The sequence below is a fragment of the Cotesia typhae genome, unplaced genomic scaffold (genome assembly GCF_013202065.1).
Source record: "Cotesia typhae breed Kobodo isofemale line unplaced genomic scaffold, CoteBio_Ctyphae scaffold_121, whole genome shotgun sequence".
Lineage (NCBI taxonomy): Eukaryota > Metazoa > Arthropoda > Insecta > Hymenoptera > Braconidae > Cotesia > Cotesia typhae.
The window spans coordinates 291,810-312,534 of record NW_027423773.1 but is presented as its reverse complement, the minus strand read 5'-3'; the positions used below and the strand labels follow the sequence as shown (position 1 = coordinate 312,534).

General features: G+C 35.0%; 5 protein-coding genes across 8 annotated transcripts; 3 read left to right on the top strand and 2 right to left on the bottom strand.

The window, feature by feature from the left end:
• Window positions 1-4: 4 nt before the first annotated feature.
• LOC141533851 (uncharacterized) lies at window positions 5-8,026 on the top strand. Its single transcript, XM_074252942.1, has 22 exons — window positions 5-512; window positions 646-997; window positions 1,060-1,333; window positions 1,411-1,571; window positions 1,646-1,814; window positions 1,876-2,072; window positions 2,139-2,452; window positions 2,539-2,681; window positions 2,751-2,912; window positions 3,254-3,491; window positions 3,625-3,976; window positions 4,468-4,741; window positions 4,796-4,956; window positions 5,172-5,340; window positions 5,401-5,597; window positions 5,670-5,977; window positions 6,250-6,392; window positions 6,466-6,823; window positions 6,887-6,993; window positions 7,060-7,224; window positions 7,617-7,767; window positions 7,840-8,026. The coding sequence occupies exons 1-18, from the start codon at window positions 281-283 to the stop codon at window positions 6,667-6,669; spliced, it is 4,050 nt and encodes a 1,349-aa protein (XP_074109043.1). The 5' UTR covers window positions 5-280; the 3' UTR covers window positions 6,670-6,823; window positions 6,887-6,993; window positions 7,060-7,224; window positions 7,617-7,767; window positions 7,840-8,026.
• Window positions 8,027-8,351: 325 nt separating this feature from the next.
• LOC141533850 (uncharacterized) lies at window positions 8,352-9,133 on the top strand. Its single transcript, XM_074252941.1, has 4 exons — window positions 8,352-8,429; window positions 8,501-8,671; window positions 8,816-8,969; window positions 9,030-9,133. The coding sequence occupies exons 1-4, from the start codon at window positions 8,352-8,354 to the stop codon at window positions 9,131-9,133; spliced, it is 507 nt and encodes a 168-aa protein (XP_074109042.1).
• Window positions 9,134-9,436: 303 nt separating this feature from the next.
• On the bottom strand, window positions 9,437-10,262 carry LOC141533906 (uncharacterized). The gene is made up of 4 exons (XM_074253001.1): window positions 10,187-10,262; window positions 9,937-10,113; window positions 9,703-9,853; window positions 9,437-9,640 (listed from the first exon to the last, which is right to left on the bottom strand). Exons 2-4 carry the CDS (start codon window positions 10,102-10,104, stop codon window positions 9,573-9,575), a joined length of 387 nt encoding a protein of 128 aa, XP_074109102.1. The 5' UTR covers window positions 10,105-10,113; window positions 10,187-10,262; the 3' UTR covers window positions 9,437-9,572.
• A 1,282-nt stretch (window positions 10,263-11,544) lies between these two features.
• On the bottom strand, window positions 11,545-14,528 carry LOC141533818 (high affinity copper uptake protein 1). 3 transcript variants are annotated; one of them, XM_074252900.1, is made up of 4 exons: window positions 14,385-14,528; window positions 11,969-12,105; window positions 11,855-11,908; window positions 11,545-11,799 (listed from the first exon to the last, which is right to left on the bottom strand). In XM_074252900.1, exons 2-4 carry the CDS (start codon window positions 12,103-12,105, stop codon window positions 11,604-11,606), a joined length of 387 nt encoding a protein of 128 aa, XP_074109001.1. In that variant the 5' UTR covers window positions 14,385-14,528; the 3' UTR covers window positions 11,545-11,603. The 3 variants fall into 3 exon arrangements, with proteins under 3 accessions (XP_074109001.1, XP_074109000.1, XP_074109002.1); XM_074252899.1 differs by lacking the exon at window positions 14,385-14,528 and adding an exon at window positions 12,304-12,354; XM_074252901.1 differs by lacking the exon at window positions 14,385-14,528 and adding an exon at window positions 12,304-12,354 and having other exon boundaries at window positions 11,545-11,761.
• LOC141533812 (endoplasmic reticulum aminopeptidase 2) lies at window positions 12,369-20,348 on the top strand. Of its 2 annotated transcripts, XM_074252884.1 has the most exons (12): window positions 12,369-13,029; window positions 13,305-13,647; window positions 15,322-15,474; window positions 15,548-15,633; window positions 15,797-15,976; window positions 16,038-16,243; window positions 16,299-16,479; window positions 16,596-17,601; window positions 17,669-18,074; window positions 18,140-18,635; window positions 18,717-18,979; window positions 19,178-20,348. In XM_074252884.1, exons 2-11 carry the CDS (start codon window positions 13,524-13,526, stop codon window positions 18,870-18,872), a joined length of 2,994 nt encoding a protein of 997 aa, XP_074108985.1. In that variant the 5' UTR covers window positions 12,369-13,029; window positions 13,305-13,523; the 3' UTR covers window positions 18,873-18,979; window positions 19,178-20,348. The 2 variants fall into 2 exon arrangements, with proteins under 2 accessions (XP_074108985.1, XP_074108986.1); XM_074252885.1 differs by lacking the exons at window positions 12,369-13,029; window positions 13,305-13,647 and adding an exon at window positions 14,673-14,999.
• Window positions 20,349-20,725: the final 377 nt, after the last annotated feature.

Sequence of the window (20,725 nt, the reverse complement as noted above, 5' to 3'; positions counted from 1 at the left end):
AATAATTTTCCTTCTAAGAAACATCGAGAATTTAAAGTATCTAAAAATAGTTAACAATGTGAATAATAATAGCTGACGATTGTAAGTTACGTAAGCCAAAGTGTGAATATAAAGAATGACTGATAATTAAAGTTGTTTATGCACTGAGATTCACCGGCTACAAATTCTCGTTATTATTGACTATCAGCAGTGTAATTTCTAGATTGTTATCTAGCTTGCCGAGTCACTACGTTAGTTGTAATTAATAATAAGGAGCGATAATAAGTCATATTGATCCGAAATGTCAGTCGAAGTGGTAGCAATAAAACAGAGTTTGTTGATCCTGGTGTGTCTCTCGTTGAGTTCCGCGGATCCTCCGGGAAGAACCAACAAAACAGTAAAGACTTTTCTATCATTGCTACGAGTCTCAGAGAGTTACGCTCCAGAAAATAATTCCCTGGAGGCAAAATGCGATCACCAAATCCAAATTTTCGAGGACTCACTTCAAAATTTCGAGCTCTGGGCGCTGGAAAGTATTTAACCTTTTATTAACACATTGCCCCTGTTCTACCGTTAGTTTGTTTTTGTTAATTAGTTGACACTCCTCCTGCCCTTGCCCTTTGTCCTGAGAAGGCTTTCAAGTTAATGGCTCCTTTCGTTTGTTAGTGTTTGACGCGAGCACAAAGATTCCCTCGGGGATCTTCCAGGGGAACATCAAGGACCTGGGGATGTACGACCAGTGCCTCAAGGTCAACGCCACTGTCGGGAACGAGACCATCAGAGGGAAACACTGCATGTATACCCTCGAGGGGGAATTCAATGCAACAAAGCTGCCTGTAAATCCTGTTCTGAGTGTCTGCTTCCCAGCGACCTGCAGCCCGAAGCAGGTCAAAGAGAAGATGCAGGGGCTGATTAACATGACTGAACCGTTCCTGGGCGGCATCAAGATCCAGGTCAAAGACGCTACCTGCTCCGAAGTTGATGATCAGCCCTGGGAACTCGGTGCTAAAGTCACTCTGTAGGTATTTTTGATTATAATGTTGATTAACTAGGTTATTAGTCAGTGCGAATTTATTTCAGTGGAGTCTTCGGGAGTCTTGTGACCTTTCTATTAATCTGCACCTTCTGTGACCTGCTGTCGCGAATCACTAGCATCAACAGCAGCTTGGTTAATACTCTTTCCAAATTCTCATTAATCATAAACGGTCAACGCATTCTGAGCACTGAGATCGGTAAAGGAAACCTACCAGCTATAGCAGGCATCAGGTTCTACAGTATGTGTTGGGTCATTCTAGGACACACTTACATCCACAATTTCTTCGGCAGCGTCATTAATTCTGCTGATGCTTTGACAGTAAATCATCATTATTAATTATAAATTATTATCTTGAGTATATTATATTATATTGACTTATCAATTTTTTATGGTAGTGGTTCCGCTCCTGGAGCGCTATGCACATCCTTACAGCTCCATATGCAGTGGATACATTTTTTTCAATGAGCGGTTTCTTAACTTCGTACTTGTTTTTTAAAGAAATGGCTCGAGGACGCAATTTTAACATTTTTTTCTATTATTTTCATCGATATTTAAGGTAAAATATCGATTTTACAGCCTTTTTTTAAATTCACAGCCATTTTAAAATAACCTACAAAATGATTAACTTAGATTAACACCGGCGTTCATGGCGGTGCTGTTATTTACAACCTTCTTGCTTCCAAAATTAGGCTCAGGCGCCCTCTGGCAGACACTAATAACTACTGAGAGTCACTACTGCAGAATCAACTGGTGGCCGATGCTCCTTTATATTCACAATTACGTTTACAAAGATGGTCTGGTCAGTATGACCGATTAATCGACCATAATAATGAACTTAACAAGTGACTTAATTCATCCAGATGTGTATGGGCCACTCCTGGTACCTGGCAGTGGACATGCAGCTGTTCTGGGTGAGCCCATTAATCATCTATCCGCTTTACAAGAAACCCAAGCTGGGATTAATCATCCTCTCGGCTGCCATTGCTGCGTCGATAATCACGCCAGCTGTTGTAGCGGCTGTCAATAAGTTCACTGTTGCCTTAAAACCGATTGGCGAGTGAGTAGACAATGTTAATTCACTATTTTTAGGGAAAAGCCAAGCATTAATCGATTTTTTTCGCAGTCTCAGCAACACGGTAGACATGATGCTTTACTTTTACATTGTTGCTTACACTCGGGCTGGGCCCTGGGTCCTAGGAGTTCTATTGGGGTACATTTTGGCAACCGGTAGGAGACTCCCCACCCCTGGAGGGAGGAAACTTGGCTGGATTTTGGCGATTCTAGCCTTCCTGTACTCGTTTTTTACGTACAGAATCTACCAACAAGATGACTACGAGTGGAATATCTACTGGGAAACCTTCCAGGCCGCGTTCGCGAGACATTTTTGGGCGTTTGGAGTCTGCTGGATTATCTATGTGTCTGCTCTAAGCCACGGAGGTAAAAAAAATCGTTTTAATTATCGAAAAATCAATCAAAATCGTTGATAGATCGATTAATCGACTGACTACACTTTTATTTTTCAGGAATATTGTCAAAATTTCTTTCACTACCGATATATTTGCCCTTCAGTAGATTATCATACTCGATGTACCTCCTTCACTATCAAATTCAGACAATTAAAATTGCTTCCTCCCGAATTCCAGCCTACTTTAGCGACGTACAGATGGTGAGCTTTGCAATTTTAATTGAAACGTCGTCTAAAAAGTCCATTAACCTATAATTAATTTATCTACAGGTTGAAAGATTTATCAACGACCTGGTGATCTGCTTTTTCAGCGGATTTGTCTTCAGTCTGGTCTTTGAGTCACCATTTTTGGTCCTGGAAAAATTGATACTCACCGGAAAAGAGAAAGTAAACCAACGCGAGACTGTTGATAAAAATAATTTCGAGAAATTGTAAGAAGGAGATACTTTAGTTGAGAACGGAATCGTTAATAATGAATTTGAGAAGTAGTTAGATATTAATCTGTTAATGTTTAAGATAAATAAAAGAGTAATATTAATATATTGAACAAAATAAATGTTACGAAAGAATTTGAAGTAGCCTTTACATTTGTTTTTAAAAGTTTGAAGAAAATAATTCGATTATATCAAAGTTTGATGACTTCCAAAAAATTTTTATAAAAAAATCCAAAAACATATATGATTAACATGCTGTTGTTGTCTTAAGGCAAATTGATTAACCAAGCTTGGTCTCATTAATATTCAATAGTAAGGAGCGATGATAAGTCATATTGATCCGAAATGTCAGTCGAAGTGGTAGCAATAAAACAGAGTTTGTTGATCCTGGTGTGTCTCTCGTTGAGTTCCGCGGATCCTCCGGGAAGAACCAATAAAACAGTAAAGACTTTTCTATCATTGCTACGAGTCTCAGAGAGTTACGCTCCAGAAAATAATTCCCTGGAGGCAAAATGCGACCACCAAATCCAAATTTTCGAGGACTCACTTCAAAATTTCGAGCTCTGGGCGCTGGAAAGTATTTAACCTTTTATTAACACATTGCCCCTGTTCTACCGTTAGTTTGTTTTTGTTAATTAGTTGACACTCCTCCTGCCCTTGCCCTTTGTTCTGAGAAGGCTTTCAAGTTAATGGCTCCTTTCGTTTGTTAGTGTTTGACGCGAGCACAAAGATTCCCTCGGGGATCTTCCAGGGGAACATCAAGGACCTGGGGATGTACGACCAGTGCCTCAAGGTCAACGCCACTGTCGGGAATGAGACCATCAGAGGGAAGCACTGCATGTACACCCTCGAAGGGAATTTCAATTCAACAAAACTGCCTGTTGAATCTTTGATGAGTGTCTGCTTTCCAGCAACCTGCAGCCCGAAGCAGGTCAAGGAGAAGATGCAGAAGCTGTTGAATATGGCTGAACAGTACCTTGGCAATCATAAGATCGTGATCAAAAACGCTACCTGCTCCGAAATTGATAATCAGCCCTGGGAACTCGGTGCTAAAGTCACTCTGTAGGTATTTTTTTCATAAAGTCAATTGTTTTGGAGATAAGATACATATCAATTAATCATTAAAAATTCTGTACAAGTTATCAAATTTTGGATTAATAAGCAATTTTTTGTCCCTCTGATTTTTTTTTATTAAATCAATACTCCAAATGTTAGACAGCCATCAATCAAAAATATATTTTTAACATAATATCACATACTTTTAAGCGCACCTGTGCAAGCAAATGTTCCGTGATAATGCATTTGATAACATTGTTAACGAATTATTTTATTATAACTCACTGCTTGCTTATGAATTTAATATTCATCAGTTATCACAAGGAACAATTGTTGTCGATTACTGTAATATTTAACGACTACGTCATCGAAATTTAAGCATGATTGCAATATTTCAACCAGAATTAATGTTACAAAATATTCAAGGGACAATCAAAAATTTTAGCAAGAGCTAGAAAAATTTTATAACCCCTTTCCCTTTCCTATAATCTTTTCAGGGGCGTTTTTGGTTGTCTTGTGACCTTCCTATTAATCTGCACCTTCTGCGAATTACTTTCAAAGTTCACCAGCATCAACAGTGGCTTGATCAACACCCTCGGAAAATTTTCATTAATCGTCAACGGCCAAAGCATCCTGAGCACCAAAGTCTCAAAGGATAACATTCCCGCTATTGCAGGTCTCAAAGTCTTCAGCATGTTCTGGATAGTCTTCGTTCATGCCTATATTTATTCCTTCAGCAGTTGTATTATCAATTTGGGAGGAATCGAGGATGTAAGTTACTGATTAACGGCCGTTCATCATCAATAACTGTCCTTCTTTTTTCAGTGGTACTACTCTTGGCGGTCGACTCACGTTTTTGTGGCTATTTATTCGCTGGACACCTTTCTTGCGATCACTGGATTCTTAACTTCATACTTGTTTCTCAAAGAAATGGCTAAGAGACGCAAGTTTAATATTTTATTGTACTATTTACATCGATACATAAGGTAAAAAATTTTAAGAAAGTTAGTGGTTAATCAAAAGGATGGTTAACGGGAACGGGCTGTAACTTCTAACCTATCAATTTTAGAAATAAACTTTTGGAATAAAAGTTGTAGAAAATTAAATTTTCTATAATTTTTAATTCTTTATAAATTTTTTTAGGACAAATATTTTCCAAGTTATAACGACTCTAATATAATCCACAAAATTATTAACACAGATTAACACCCGCGGTCGGAGCGCTGGTGCTATTTTCGATATACCTACTTCCAAAAATGAGTTCAGGAGCCCTATGGCAGACAGCGTTTTACAACCAGAGTATCAGTTGCAAGAAAAATTGGGTGCCAATACTCCTGTATGGTTACAATTTTCATTACGCTCAAGGAATGGTCAGTATAAGCGATTAATCGATGATAAATCACTAACAACAAGTGTCTAAATTATTCCAGACATGCCTAGTCCATACCTGGTACCTGGCAGTGGACATGCAGTTGTTCTGGGTGAGCCCATTAATCCTCTATCCGCTTTACAAGAAGCCGAAGTTGGGATTAACCATCCTCTGGGCGGCCATTGCTGCATCGGTAATCACACCAGCTACTGTGGCGGCTGTCAATAAATACACAACGATGATCACCAAGGAAGCTTAGTGAGTAGAGTTAATTATTGAGCTATTAAATCAATAGAATTTAAGGATTAATCAATTAATTGAATACTTTAGCTCGGACATTACAATGTTGGTGAATTTTTACTCCCGTCCTTACACCCGTTCTGGGCCTTGGCTGCTAGGAATCCTAACGGGGTACCTTTTTTCATCCGGGAAGAAAGTTCCGAGTCCTGGAGTAAGATTAATCGGCTGGATTCTGGCAATTCTAGCCTTCGCTTACGGATATTTCTCGTTCAGAGTCTACCAACGTGAGGATTACATGTGGAATATGTACTGGGAAATATTCCACGGTGGGCTCGCAAAGCATATATGGGGTTTTGGAGTCTGCTGGATCATATATATGTCTGCTCTAGGCCACGGAGGTAGAAAAAAATCATTTTTATCGCGATATTTCAAGGCTGTTGATCAAAAATTTTATTAAAGCTATGAGTTTTGTGATTAATCGATCGATATCTCAGAAACTATTGATCCTAAGCGAAAAATCATTAGGACCTTTCTTGTAGCTCATTAAATTTTCTATAAAATTTGATCAAAATTTATCTTAACCTACAAATAATAACCGAGTTGCAATCGATTAATCACCAAAACTGCTTGAAATGACCTTGAAACCACTTATTTATCCCCACTTTTTCAGGCATTGTTACAAAATTCTTGTCACACCCAATCTACTTGCCCTTAAGCCGGGTGTCGTATTCAATCTACCTGCTCCACGTGATAATCCAGGGCATTAGAACGTACTCGATGCGAACTCCTATCTACTTTACCGAATTGCAAATGGTAAACTATTCTTCTCACCTTACTATAATTAATCACGCTTTAATAATATATACTGGATTAATTAACTTTACAGATAATTATCATCATCGGTGACGTAGTGACAAGTTTTTTATTGGCAATTGTCTTCAATCTTGTCTTTGAATCGCCATTTGTAGTCCTGGAAAAATTGATATTCTCCAGAGGGAAGCCTATTAATCAACCGGTGGAACCGGTTCAAAAAGAAATCACTTCTGGGAGTGGAATTATTAATCCCGGATTTGGAAAACAATTCGATTAATCATCTATTATAATAATTTAGTCTTATTATTATTATATATCTTAAAAAAAAAAAAAAAAAAAAAATAATAAATGTTACAGAATAATTACAACATTAATTTATTATTTTCGTAATCTCATTGACGCTATAAAGATAAGATAGAAAAATTCACTAGGTAAATAAAATAAGTAAGTACACAAGTGACGATAATAAATCACCAAATTTATTCTTTTGTCAGACGCTGTTGGTGTTTTATTTTTATCTAAAATGTTGGTTAGAAAAATTGACAGCTGTTGTTGCTTTAACCTTCAAACGGGGACGTTAATAATCGCTATTTTGTGGATGGTTTGTTGATATTTAATTATTAATAATTAAATTTACAACTTATTAATGGATGATTAATTATTACAGTTAAATTATGTATTCTTCTACGGGATATTGATATTTAACCATGACGTCTGCGAGGCCTTTTCGTCTCTGTGCCTAAAAAAAAATGACCTTTGGACCATTTGGAAGCTAACGTATAACACACTTGGCTCTGTTTTTATTCCGCTACTCATTTATGGAACGCTCAAGGTAAAATTTTTGATTAATCCATCGATATCTCAGAAATTATCGCTTCAATTTGAAAAAATACCAGGACCTTTTTTATAGCTTGGATAATTAGCTAAATGATTGATTCCGACTATTTTTTTTTAAATATTAATATTTAACGAGTTATGGCCCATTAATCACTAAAAACTACCATTTTTTTTTATTCCGTGATTTTTTTGATTAATGAATTAATATCTCTCGGAAACTATTGCTCCAATTGAAAAATTTCAAAGGACCTTTCTTGTAGCCTGGTAAATTTCCTATCCTACTGTATTATTGTTTTACATAAATCACCTAAATTAATCGAGTTAGCGCCCATTAATCATCAAAATCTCTAGCTTAAATTAAGTAACACTGCAATTAATTTTTTACAGGAGGACCACAAATTGATGTTACCATTTTTAGTCTTCGAATTTATAAGATTAATAGCCGAAACCTTCGCATTCGTATTTTGGACCGTCAGATTGTTAATCGACGACTTTTCCAACGGATGTTTCTTTCTAATTATTGGAATAATAATCATAAGTTTGTATATTATTGTAATTAATCTGCCATAAGTGATTAAAAATTTTAATATAAAATGAATTTTAATTTCAGATATTCTGGCTTACTTTTGGGTGATACTCTACAACAGGAAAGAAGAGATAAAAAGTGTTAATTTACCAAGCTACAATAAATCCGTCCAGCCTTACGCAATTAATGTCTAATCTCTTCTGATAAAAATTTAATCTTGTATTTTTTGTATTGAAATATTAAAAAATCATATTAAATTTCCATTAAAAAATTTTTAGATTACTTTTTTACCGAATGTGTTGATTAATCGACTGATAGATACACAATAATGTTTCTAATGATGAATATGTTATTGATTAAAAAAATAATTTTAAACTTCTAGAAAAACTCATGAATCATCAACGGGAATTCGTGTCATCAGAACAATTAAATAAAGTGTGTAATTAGCCGCAGGGAAGAAGTTTAAAGTAATTAATGACTATAATTAAACTTTAATACTAAAAAAAAAGTTTAATCTATTTACTTGCTCCGAAAAATTCAGTCCATTGTTCTCAATAAAAAGTGTTTTGTAACGTTAATTCTTAAAATATATTAAAATGGGATGGAAATTAAATAGCTGTTGTTGCTGCTTCGAACTCAAGACTGGAGTTGTCATTATCGGAATTTTGGGGCTGGTAATATTAATTTTTTTTTTTTTTTTTTTTTGAGGGGTTAATTAATGACTGGAGTTTTTTTTTGCGATCAGATTGGAGGAATCACGATTCTTATAACGCCATTTAGCGGCAATGATGTAGCTTGCAACAAATTTTATATGAAAAATTGCTCGGATTTCACCGACGGAGAAACTGCGGGGATCACTATTTGGAATTTGGCTAACATTTTGTTCACGATAATGCTGATCTATGGATCACAAAAGGTTTGTTTTCCTTTTTTGGCGCCAAAATTAATGATAACTGTCTAAGAGGCGATCTCTAGTATTTAAGCTAAAAAATCAAGTTAAAAATTATCTGTTTCAATATTTTAAAATTTGGGAGCATAATCTTGATTAATATTTTTCCAGCACAAACCAACCTTCATACTTCCAGTGATAATCGTGTCCATATTTGGCCTGATCTATTACTTGGTTATAATTTGGGCAGTTATGATAGTGGCGTTCAATAACGGTGAAACTGAGATCGGAGTAATCATCCTGATCTTCGGTCATGCTTTGTGGAGTAAGTACAATTTATATTAACAGTTCGTTAACATAATAATTAACGCTATATTTATTCCAGATGTGATGTTTTATTTCTTCATGGTTATCTACAGTCGGTACAAGGACCTCAGAGCCGACCAGCTGCCCGCCTATCCCAAAGAAAACAGTCCTTTGTATCCCTAAGACGCTTTTTGTACTTCCATAAGAATTTAAAAATAAATATTTGTTAATTAATCGATTGATATCTTGGAATTTATCAATTTTAGATAAAAATTATCCAAATCTTTTTTAAAAATCAGAGAATTTCCTACAAAAAAGGTTTCTTTGCTTTTTTCAATCCCATAGATATTAACCGAGTTACAGGCCATTAATCATTGAAAAACGGGATTTTGAGCAAAGTTCTTATATTTTATGATTAATCGATCGATATCTCAGAAACTATCGCTCCTAGAAAAAAAAATTACAAGGACCTTTTTTGTAGCTCATTAAATTTCCTACAAGATTGAATTAAAATAATTCAAAAAAATGCTAAAATTAACCGAGTTATCATGGCGTAAATAAAAAAAATAGCAGTTTTCAAGGTCAGCACTGACTATTTATTGAACTTTTTCATAAAAGTCCTTTAATAGTCGTCATATTGGATCTCAAGCTTCCGGCTGTTGATGACTAGCCACAGATAAATCTCCAGACCTGCGAGGAAATATTTTTATTAACTAAAATTTGGTTAAAGAAGTTAATTAAGCGATACTAACAGATAAAAGCGTTTCCAAAAATTAAGATAGTGAGGCCCCAACCAACTATCGTCAGTAAGTACTTGACTCCAATGTACCAAAGCGTGGCAAAGAGCAGGACAATCCCTGTTCCTCTGAGAAACAAGTACGGTACCATTAACTTGTGATTATCCTGGAAAAAAAAAAAAAAAAAAAAAATAATAATAATAATAATTGATGGATTAAATGATTAATGTTAAGCGGGGGGAAAATTACCCGCGTGGATCCAACAAGCATTATCGCTGTAACAACAAAGAACATGAGGTTACCGACCAAGGTAAAGACGACTTCCATTGTTGACGAGCGCTGGCACGCTAAAGGGTCTGGAACTCCGACGCAAGTCAGCTTGTTGTTCCGCACCACGCTTTGGACAACCGATATCATTTGGCCGATCTAAATCGAGTTAATTAATTGTTTTAGTTCTGTTTATTGTTGCTTAATTATTAATATTACAATTAATAATTACCAAAAAAATTATCCCGATGCACAAAGTCCCGGACCTTAAATCCAAACAACAGCATCCTTGTAGCCTTATTAATTTCATTATTTATTAATGGTTATAGGGTAATTAATGTCTAACCTTAGAATTAGTTGCTTGCGTTAGTCTTTTTTTTTTTTTTTTTTTTTACAGGTGCTTTTTAAAAGTAATAATCGAATTTTTATTCCCATTAAAATACATTTTTATCAAGCAGAAATTGAACTTTTTTTTTTCTGAAGAAAATTCTTTAAAAAATCCTTAAAAATTTTAATTATTTTAACGATTTTTAATTAATTAAATCGGTAATTATTGATGATATTAAAAAGTTAATTTAGAACGTTATAGGAAATTTTAGCGATATTGATCAATTAATAAAATAAAATGAATTTACAACTATAATTAATTTCTTTCTTTCTTTATTTTGTATATATTTATTTATATTTTTAACGTTAGTGTCCGCCAGATCCTTTAACGTTGATTTATTCCTCCGAAATAAGGTCAACTTCCTGGCGGTGACACTGATTAACGATCTCGTGTGTCAATTAATAGCTTCCCTCATGTCCATTTTATTAGTTAAAGTATGTCCGGATGCTTGCGAATTGATCATCTGTTCCGTGTTGTTTAATTTCCTTAGTGTCCTAGAGAAATACGTGAGTATTAAAATAATTGGGTGATTTTTGACCTGCGCGAGATCTATTAGCGAATATATCGTCGACTTAGAGGACGTTCAAAAAAAAAAAAAAAATAATCTTTTGACGGGTTAAATCGGTCAATTAGAACTCGAGATATCGGCGTTTTAATTTTTTAACAACTTCTGAGGTCCCGGGTTCGAATCTCCGACGGGTTTTATTTTTTATTTTTTAATAATATAATTTACCTGACATTAAATGAAATTCGTGCTCTATCATTCCGTGTCCGTGATCACTGTGGTCGATTATTTCGGGATTATACAGTAGAAAAAAAACTATCGACCAAATAACAAAGGATATGATGAAAAAAATAAATACTCGAGCGTTGAATGTGTCCCAGCCGAAAATAATATCTTTTAGAGAAATATTGTTGTTGTTTATGTTGTTTATATCACTGAAGACACTTTGACAGCAAATATTTTCAGTGCTGGGATTTTCCATATTTTTTTTTTTTTTTTTTTTTTTTTTTTTTTTTGTAAAATAAAAATTATTTTTCTGCTTCTGACGACTTTCTAAAGAAGACTGATTATCTACGGAAGAAATTTACGATAAAAAAAAAAAAAAAAAAAAAAAAAAAAAACGATTATTTTATCATCAGGTTCATTAATCGTTAATGATGTCATTTGATAACAAATTTACGAGTGTTTAATTAAAAAATTTAATTGTAATTGCTTTATTATTTTGTTATCTTTATTTAAAGTTATTTATGAAAAGTTTTAGAAGCAGCATTGAGAGTCGGGAGAATATTTGTCCCAAGAAAAAATCCAGAAGCCGAGACCCACGCCTGAAAGAACCGCGATCGCGAACCAAACATTGTAGGTCATAAAGATGAACATCAAAAAGTACCCGAGGGTGAATTGGAGGATGTGCAGTACTGTTTGAAACACATGGACAGGAGACAAGATTATTTTTCTAAAAAAAAAATTTTTTAATAATTTTTTTTTATAATTAAATTAATTTTTTTTACCTTCGAGATGTTTGGTTCCGGTAAAAATATGACAATTTTATAAATACTGACTCTCTGGAAGAAAATTAAGATTTTTATTGGAGTAAAAAATTAAATTGTGAGAAAAAAAATTACCTGTAACTTTTGAGGCCTTCGTAAATAACTCCGAGGATAAAAATACCTATACACGATCCTAAGACACCCTGCCAATCATTAGTTTTCCATCCGGAAAATAAAATTGCAGACTCTTTGACGCCAAAGTGAAAAAACATCTACCAAATAAAATATAGGACTAATATAGCACTGTATTTTCTTAACTATTCAAGTTTTTAAGGATATAAGCTGTTAATAAATACTTATTAAATCCTAAGACGTTAAAGAATCATTTATTAACAGTTATAAAAAATTTTATACACTATCAGTGTATAAAAAATTACAAACTAAACAATTTTTAGGTAAAAAAAACTTACGGCCATCATTGTAAAAATTTTTTATCGTCTCTGACGGAGTTTCGAAACAAAATAATGATAAATGTATAAAGATACGCTTATTAAAAATTTAATAGGAAGTTGGTCTTATCATAATTGATAAGATAGCAAGATAGCCGCAGGGAATAAAAAAGACCGAATGTAAACATCGTCAAAAAACAGCATTGGGCCAATTAAAAAAATTCCTTTGTGCAATAAAGCATCATTCATCTCTACAGTTGACAATGCCTCGAAAAAAGGGCAGTGGAACTCACCCCAGTAAAAAAACCTGTAGCTCTTTTTCGGAGCTCAGACAGCGCCTCTATCTTCAGCGTCGGGTACTAAAAATCAACCCTCGTGAAGCTACTTCACCCGATCATTCACGAGCGCATTCCTTCAGCATATCCCTACTGACCTCTCTGTTTTATTTCCCCCTCCGGTTTTCGAATGCTCGCGTGCTCTCTCTCTCTCTCTCTCTCTCTCTCTCTCTCTCTCTCTCTCTCTCTCTCTCTCTCTCTCTCTCTCTCTCTCTCTGGTTGCTCTATATCGTATCGAGTAATTCACCGTCTCAGAGGGTTATTATTGTCATACCAGAGTACACACGTACTGGTAAAAAGTATCTTTCAGTGCCATTTTTGCCGCCCGGGCGTACACATCGCCCAAGTATGTTTAAGTTTATTAATTAATTAATAATCAACTTTGCTGAGGGTATTTTTTTAATCTATTAGGGTAGGTATCGCCAGAGATTATTATTGTATGGTGTTTTTTTTTTTTTTTTTGTTGGGATAAAATGTTGGGGTGGAAATTATTATATTGAATTTTCTCTTGCGTTTCCATGGATATTATACTCCCTATTTTTTTTTTTTTTTTTTTACGTCGATGAATTGTCAGTGATAAAATTTATTTGTAAAGAAAATTTTTAAATTCTCCACAAAAAAACAATTTCTTTAATTTTTAATAAAATTATAATATTCACTTTTTTTTTTTTTTTTTTTTTTTTCCAGATTTTGTATCAACTTTACCGTCTCTAGCTGAAGATATGTACAAATAAAATCTATATTTTCTTGGAAATTCTTAATTATATCAACAATAAATGACTGGAAATTTTCTAGTGGGACCAAAATATTATCTGTGATTTATTTACGTGCCAAAAATATTTATCCGCTGGACTCAGGATTTATTTACATAAATTGATAATTAAATAATCAAAGGAATTAACTGCCATGACTGGACACTCTACGAGAACAAGCAGTGAAGCCATAAGACTAGAGCCTATTGGCAGGACCTCAAGTTCTAGAAGTCCTGGACAAAATGGGACTGCTAACACCGAAATTCCCGAAATTTCTGGTAAGAAATTTTTTTTTTTTTTTTTTTTTTTTTTTCATAATTTTTTTATAGAAGGAGGGAAAATCTATTTTTTGGATGTCGATAGAGCTGAATAATATATTTACGGAAGAATCTTAGATGTGTTTGATGAATGTAAGGTCACAAGTTCAAGAGGTCGTTCAGTGGCTCCCTATTTAAAGGAACTATTTTTCGGGTTGAATAACTTTAATTTGACTATTGATGTTAGATTTAAATAAACTTTTAACTTTTAAATCGAGGTTGGATTATTTTTGGACGTCCCGGAATAAAAATTGATCACTTTGTAAGATTGTAATTTATTTTTGTAGAGTTAATTTTTTATTCAGATCTCAATCTGAAAAAAATTTCACTTGCTAAGTGCCAAATCGAGTAATTAATTAAGTATCATAAAAAATTTATGCTTGATGAATTAATTATATGTGTAAATATTATTGAGTTATTTATATCACAAATTGAGGTAATGTTTCTTCTTAATATTTACCTGTAGAATTGATCGAGGTGATAAATTTTGGAATTATGTATATAATTAAGAGAATACTTGGATATTTTTTTTTTTTTTTAATTAAATAATTCTTATTAAAAAAAAAAAAAAAAAAAAAAAAAAAAAAAAAAAAATAGCTATTAAAATTAATTATACACTCTTAAATTTTTTTTAAATCATCACCAACTCTGAAAAAATTTTTTTTTTTAGTTCGGCTGTAAGAAAATAATAAATTTACCTCCAACTATAATTTTAAGGGTTGAAATCTGGCTCGAGCGTATGTCAGAAGATGGCAGCACATATTTACCAGAAATGCGTGACACAAATAAACCCCCGTGAGTGCGAGCGTGAATGAACGAGCACCCAGTAGAAATCAATCCGCCATTTTTGTCAAACCACGCACTGACTAGTTTCACTTGCTAAATTTTCCAAATGCTTGCTAATAATCATCAATAAATCCATCAAACTTATCTGCAAATAAATATAATAGCGTTAAAAAATTACTGGGAGGTAAAATGGCCAGTGAGTGGGAGGAAAGTCTAGCAGTAGTAGTTAACATTGCAAATACGGATTAATAATGAGTAAAATTTAACTCGAGAAGTGTTTTATCTCGTGGAATTCATTTTTTTTTTTTTTTTTTTTTTTTTTTTTAGTATGAGTGATTGATTGTGACGGTAATTTTAAAATAAAATTAAATTCGACAAATTTATTCTGGCTGAATCAACCGAGCCCTTAATTAAGGTCGCGTATGCGTCAGAGGACCAGGTTAAGGGATTTGTTTATAAAAGACCGCCTCTTAATTCTTTTGTAATAATGAGTGAGCAGGATGTTGACGATGTTGCTTTTTTGACGGGTGAGAAATTTATTTATTTAAAAAAGAAGACTAGGAGGACGAAGGGGTTGAAATTTTTTAAAAAATTTTTGCAAATTTAAAATTTACAAAACTTCAAAATTTGGAAGTAAAAAACCAAAAAGTATTAATAGAAGATTTGCTCTCGATAAAAAGTCCGCAAATAGCATTGTGTGCATAGTAATACACATGTTAGCACGATGTACACAATCGACACAAAAAGAGACCTTGTAACAATGACACGGTTGCATTAATTTATAAATAATTGTTTCCCCGGCGATAATTATCATTAATTTAAATTGTAATTAATATATTGGAATTGCAGGTGACAGTAACACTGGATTGCATAAACGGAGCATCTACGAGCACAATGGAGTCGCGGTGTGCTCACAAAAACGCGCATTGTGCATCGCGACTATTGTTTTCGCCACGTTGTTCGCCATATCACTTATTATCGCGTTCGCGGGACCACAAAATGGTAATTAAGTTTTTTTTTTTTTTATTGTAATTTTAGTGGGTCCAAATTTTAAACAATCTTTGGGAATTTTCAGACTGCCCATGTGCCGGTGAAAGACCGGATAATTTAGGCATCGATGATGATTACGAAAGTCTAGAGCCGTTAGCGACTAATGGAGAGGTAAATGATCTTTAAAATTTTCTTTGATCATGCAATTTTATTAATATCACCAAAACTAAATTATATATAAAGCCAAAATTATTTATTCTATGCCTTCTAAAATATTTTCAGATCCTAAAAACACTTTAAAAAATTTTTTCGACCACAAAATAATTTTTTCTAGATATTCCCGTGGGACAACGTAAGACTCCCATCATTCGCGCACCCAACCCGCTACAACATCACAATCCACCCAAATCTTACGACCTTAGAAGTGAAAGGCCAGGTGACAATCGAGTTCTACGTCGACAAAGAGACCAATTTCGTAGTCTTCCATTGCAAAAACCTGACAATAACCGAAAAGGTAACAGCGATCCTTACCATTCCGACCACAAACCCTTCTGACGGCTAAAATTACTCCCCAGATGGTGCAGAACCGAAAGGGGCATGACATGAAGATCAGCCGGCTGCTGGAGTACTCCAAGCACCAGCAACTCTACCTAGAGCTAGAAGAAACCAAGTTCAGAAAGCGAGGGAACTATTCAATCCACCTGAGATTTGTCTCCCAGTTGACCAGCGAACTGGAGGGTTTCTACTTGAGCACCTACACCACTGCTGATGGTGACAAAAGGTATCATCACCATCACCATCACCATCACCATCACTAACACCCCCAATTCTTGCAGGTACCTAGCAACGACCCACTTCGAGCCAACTTACGCAAGATCAGCGTTTCCTTGTTTCGACGAGCCTCAATTCAAGGCCAGGTTCCGGGTGTCAATCTTCAGGGACCGGTTCCACATCGCGCTGTGCAACATGCCGATCACCAACACAGAGGACGCGGGCTTCTACATGGGCCGTGGGTTGGTGAGTACTTAAAAATCCTTTACCTCAAAATCAGCCTCGTGCTCCTCAAAAGACCATCCTGGACAATTCTACCTCTGGTTTTGGAGACCAAGCTCCTGATCCAGTCGAACTTCCAGCTCAGGGACGACTTTGAAGAATCCGTGGAGATGTCAACCTACTTGGTGGCCTTCGTAGTCTGTGACTTCAAGCGGATCTCCCAGCTGACCAGCAGGAATGTGTCTGTCAGCGTCTACGCATCCGAAACGATGCTGCCGCAAGCGACCTACGCCCTGGACACTGCCGTCAAGGTCATGGATTACTTCGAGGACTTCTTCGGTGTCCACTATCCTTTACCAAAGCAAGATTTGATCGCAATTCCAGATTTCGCAGCCGGTGCTATGGAAAATTGGGGCCTGATCACTTACCGGGAAGCTTCCATCCTCTACGATCCTCAAGAAACTTCCACAGTCGCTCACGAATGGGTTGCTGTGGTGATAGCTCACGAACTGGCCCACCAATGGTTCGGGAACCTGGTCACCATGAAGTGGTGGAACGACTTGTGGCTGAATGAAGGAGCAGCTTCGTTCTTCGAGTACAAGGGTGTTAATCACGTGGCTCCGCATTGGAACATGATGGACCAGTTCGTCCTTGACAAGACCCAGTCGGGGTTGAGCTTGGACGGACTGGCTACCAGCCATCCGATCAGTGTTCCGGTCAAGGATCCAGCGGAGATCGAAGCTATCTTCGATACCATCAGCTACAACAAGGGTGCCAGCATTTTGAACATGTTGGAGGGCTTCTTGGGGGAGGAGGTCTTCAAGAAAGGGATCAATGAGTACCTCAACGTCCATGCTTACGGCAGCGCTGATACCAACGATCTGTGGGCTGTCTTCACCAAGCACGCCAACAAGAGCTTCGATGTTAAGGCTATCATGGACACCTGGACCCAGCAGACAGGCTTTCCTCTGGTTAGTATCAAAAGAGAAGGAAAGATGATCACTGCCAACCAGAAAAGGTTCATGCTCACTCCAGATAATGAGACTCTGGTGGGTGGCAAGCCGTTTAAATGGTATGTTCCACTGAGCTACTACGTTGACAAGGATCCTAATACTGTCTTTAATGTCTGGATGAACTTGTCTGATGGTGAGTGATTATTTTGCGCAATTGTTTTGGAGATTTGTTGTAATTGTGATGTGTTGGAATTTTTCAGTGACCTTTGAGATCCCGGAGAACACCAGCTACATCAAGTGCAATGTCAATCAGTCTGGGTTTTACAGGGTGACCTATCCGGAAGAGATGTGGGATGCGATCATTGAAACCCTGATGACCAAGCACCAGCAGTTCAGTGCGATAGACAGGGCGAATTTGATAGATGATGCATTTACATTGTGCGAAGCTGGGGAGATCAATGCCAGCATTCCGCTGAGGTTGAGCTTGTATCTGCTGAAAGAACGAGACTATGCTCCCTGGGAAACGGCGCTGAGCTACTTGCATTCTTGGAAGGGCAAGCTGGCCGAGAGTTCTGGGTACAAGAGGTATATCGTGTTCTTGAAGAAGCTTCTTGGGCCGATAACGGAGTTTGTTGGGTGGAAGGATGAAGGCGATCATCTGACGAAGTAAGTTGGATTTGTGCTTGATGATTTCTTGATATTAATGACTTTCCTTGATTCGTTGCTTTCAGGTGGCTCAGGATAGCAGTCCTCCAAGCAGCAGTTGAACTTAAATTAGAGGAAGTGGTCAAGCCTGCTAAGAACCTCTTCGAGGACTGGATGCTCCGCGGCAAACGGATTGTCCCCAACATCAGGGACGTCGTCTACATCGCTGGAGTCAGGTTTGGCGAAGAGACCGAGTGGAACTACTGTTGGGAGACCTTCAGGAAGACCCAGGTTCCTAGTGAAAAGAGGCTGATGCTCCAGGCTCTAGGAGCCTCCACGGATCCCTGGTTGCTCCAGCGGTATCTACTGAAGACTCTGGATCGGGAGAACGTCAAGTCTCAGGATGTCGAAGCGGTGATTTCCGCCGTTGCTAGGAATCCTGAGGGAAGGAGTCTTGCTTGGAGACATCTCAAGGCCTACTGGCCCCAGTTTCATGCCCTCTTTGGAAACGGATCGCTTACTATAGGCACACTTATTTCCACGGTCGTCTCGGAGTTCTTCACTGAGTATGATTATCAAGAGGTACGTGCAACTTTGATTTTTTAACCTCAATATTTTCCAAGTTACAGCTGAATTAATCCAAAACTTTACAAATTTTCTCAGGCGACAGAGTTCTTCAGTGACGTAGAAGTAGGAAGCGGCCAGAGGGCACTGGAGCAGAGCTTGGAAACAATAAGGTTCAACATCCGGTGGGTAAAGGAGAACGCGGACACGATAGACCAATGGCTGATCGACTATCTAAAGGATCACAACGGCTAATTCGGCTATTAATCAAATTAATTACTCAAATAAAAGTATTAATTACTATTATGATAATAACAATAACAATCATAAATACATTAAAATTCAACGTACAATTTATACCGGTAACTATATATATATATATATATATATATATATATATATATATATATATATATATATATATATATATATTTATATTTATCAAATTTGATGTGATAAATTTATTGATAGATCATAGACGTCATATCAAAATTAACCATCAATTATCGATTATTGCACTATTTTTATTGCTTTTTTCATTAATGAAAATTTTTTTTCAGAAATTGTACTCATTGATTCATGTCTCATGTGTAAGGATAAGTTATATATTAAGAATTAAGTATTAATCTTGTAATTAATTAATCAAGAGTGGGGATTTTTCGGCTTTAAGCTAATTAAAGGGAAATTATTGTTTGCTTTTGGCGAGTGGGAAAAATTTATATGTCATCAGATGGAAAATTTAATTTTCTACAATTTTTGTCTCTTATAAATTTCTCTTAATCTCAATATTTCCAAAGTTATCGCCATTTTCGTAAAATAAACAACATTTCCCGTCAAAATTCAAATTTTCTGCCAAAAATAAGAAAAATAAAATTAAAAAAAAATCTTCACTCTTCTCACGTATAACAACAATAAGTATACAATAATTAACTATTAAAAAACCATTAACAATACTAAAAAAAAAAAAAATATTTTAATAATACAAGTATTATAATAGATAAAAAAAATTTTTTTTAATTTGTTTTTTTTTGTCTCTACCGTCCGTAGTCAAAAATCATTTTTTTTCATTAAATTAATGCACTTTTTTTAGTTAATTATTATTGTAATTTTATATACAAGTAATATATATGTAAAAAAAAAAAACGTAAATATTTAAAATTGTAGATTTTTATACATCAATTAGAAAAATTTCCAAGTTTCTGATAAATTAAGTTTATTGTTTACGCACAAAAATAAATAATTATACGATTATGATTATTCTATTAAAAAGTAATGATGTAAATATTATAGGATATTTTTTCACAGAGCTTTACAATGTTTGATTATATTTATTTGTGGACAGTTTCTTTATTTAATTTAATTTTAGTATTTAATATTAATATTATTTATATAATTAATAAAAAATTTAAAAAGCTAATTCTGACTTTCATTTTTCATCTTATTTAAAAGAAAAAAATTTTTTTTTAGGGGACATTTAATATTTAAAAAGTACAAAGTCTTCTAAGGAACAAGGTCGCAATCTTTGCGCCATCTATTGGCTCTTTTTCAATTATTTTTCCTCACCCGCATGGTAAAATTATTTTCTTTATTATCTAGCTTGTTTTTATTAGTATATTTTATATTTATTTTTACTATGAAATTCAATTTTAAAAACATTTCCTAAATTTTATTCTACAATTTTAAGTTTACTATTTTTTTTTATAAATTTTAATAATTTTTATTAATATTTAAATAAATAAAAAAAAATATACAACCTGCGGTAAAAATTTAAAAATTTACAATCTCTTTCTTAAGGCCGTCCGAATTAAATAAAAAAATTAAAAAAAATTGGAGGTATAGCATATGCTGTTTAAAGTTTAACTGTATGGTGATTCGTCGGTGCAAAATCATCTGTTTAGTACCATCTTATAGTACTTTGATGGCTGTAGCCACGGAGGCTAGATATAAGGAGGACGATCGTAATGTATTACAAGCGTCCGAAAATTGGAGGACAGATCTTTCACCACTAGAGTGCGCAAGTGTCTCTAATGTCAGGTTTTTAAATAAATGACGCGGAATGCAATGTACAATCACATTTATCAAAAGAAAACATTAAAATTTCATTTTTA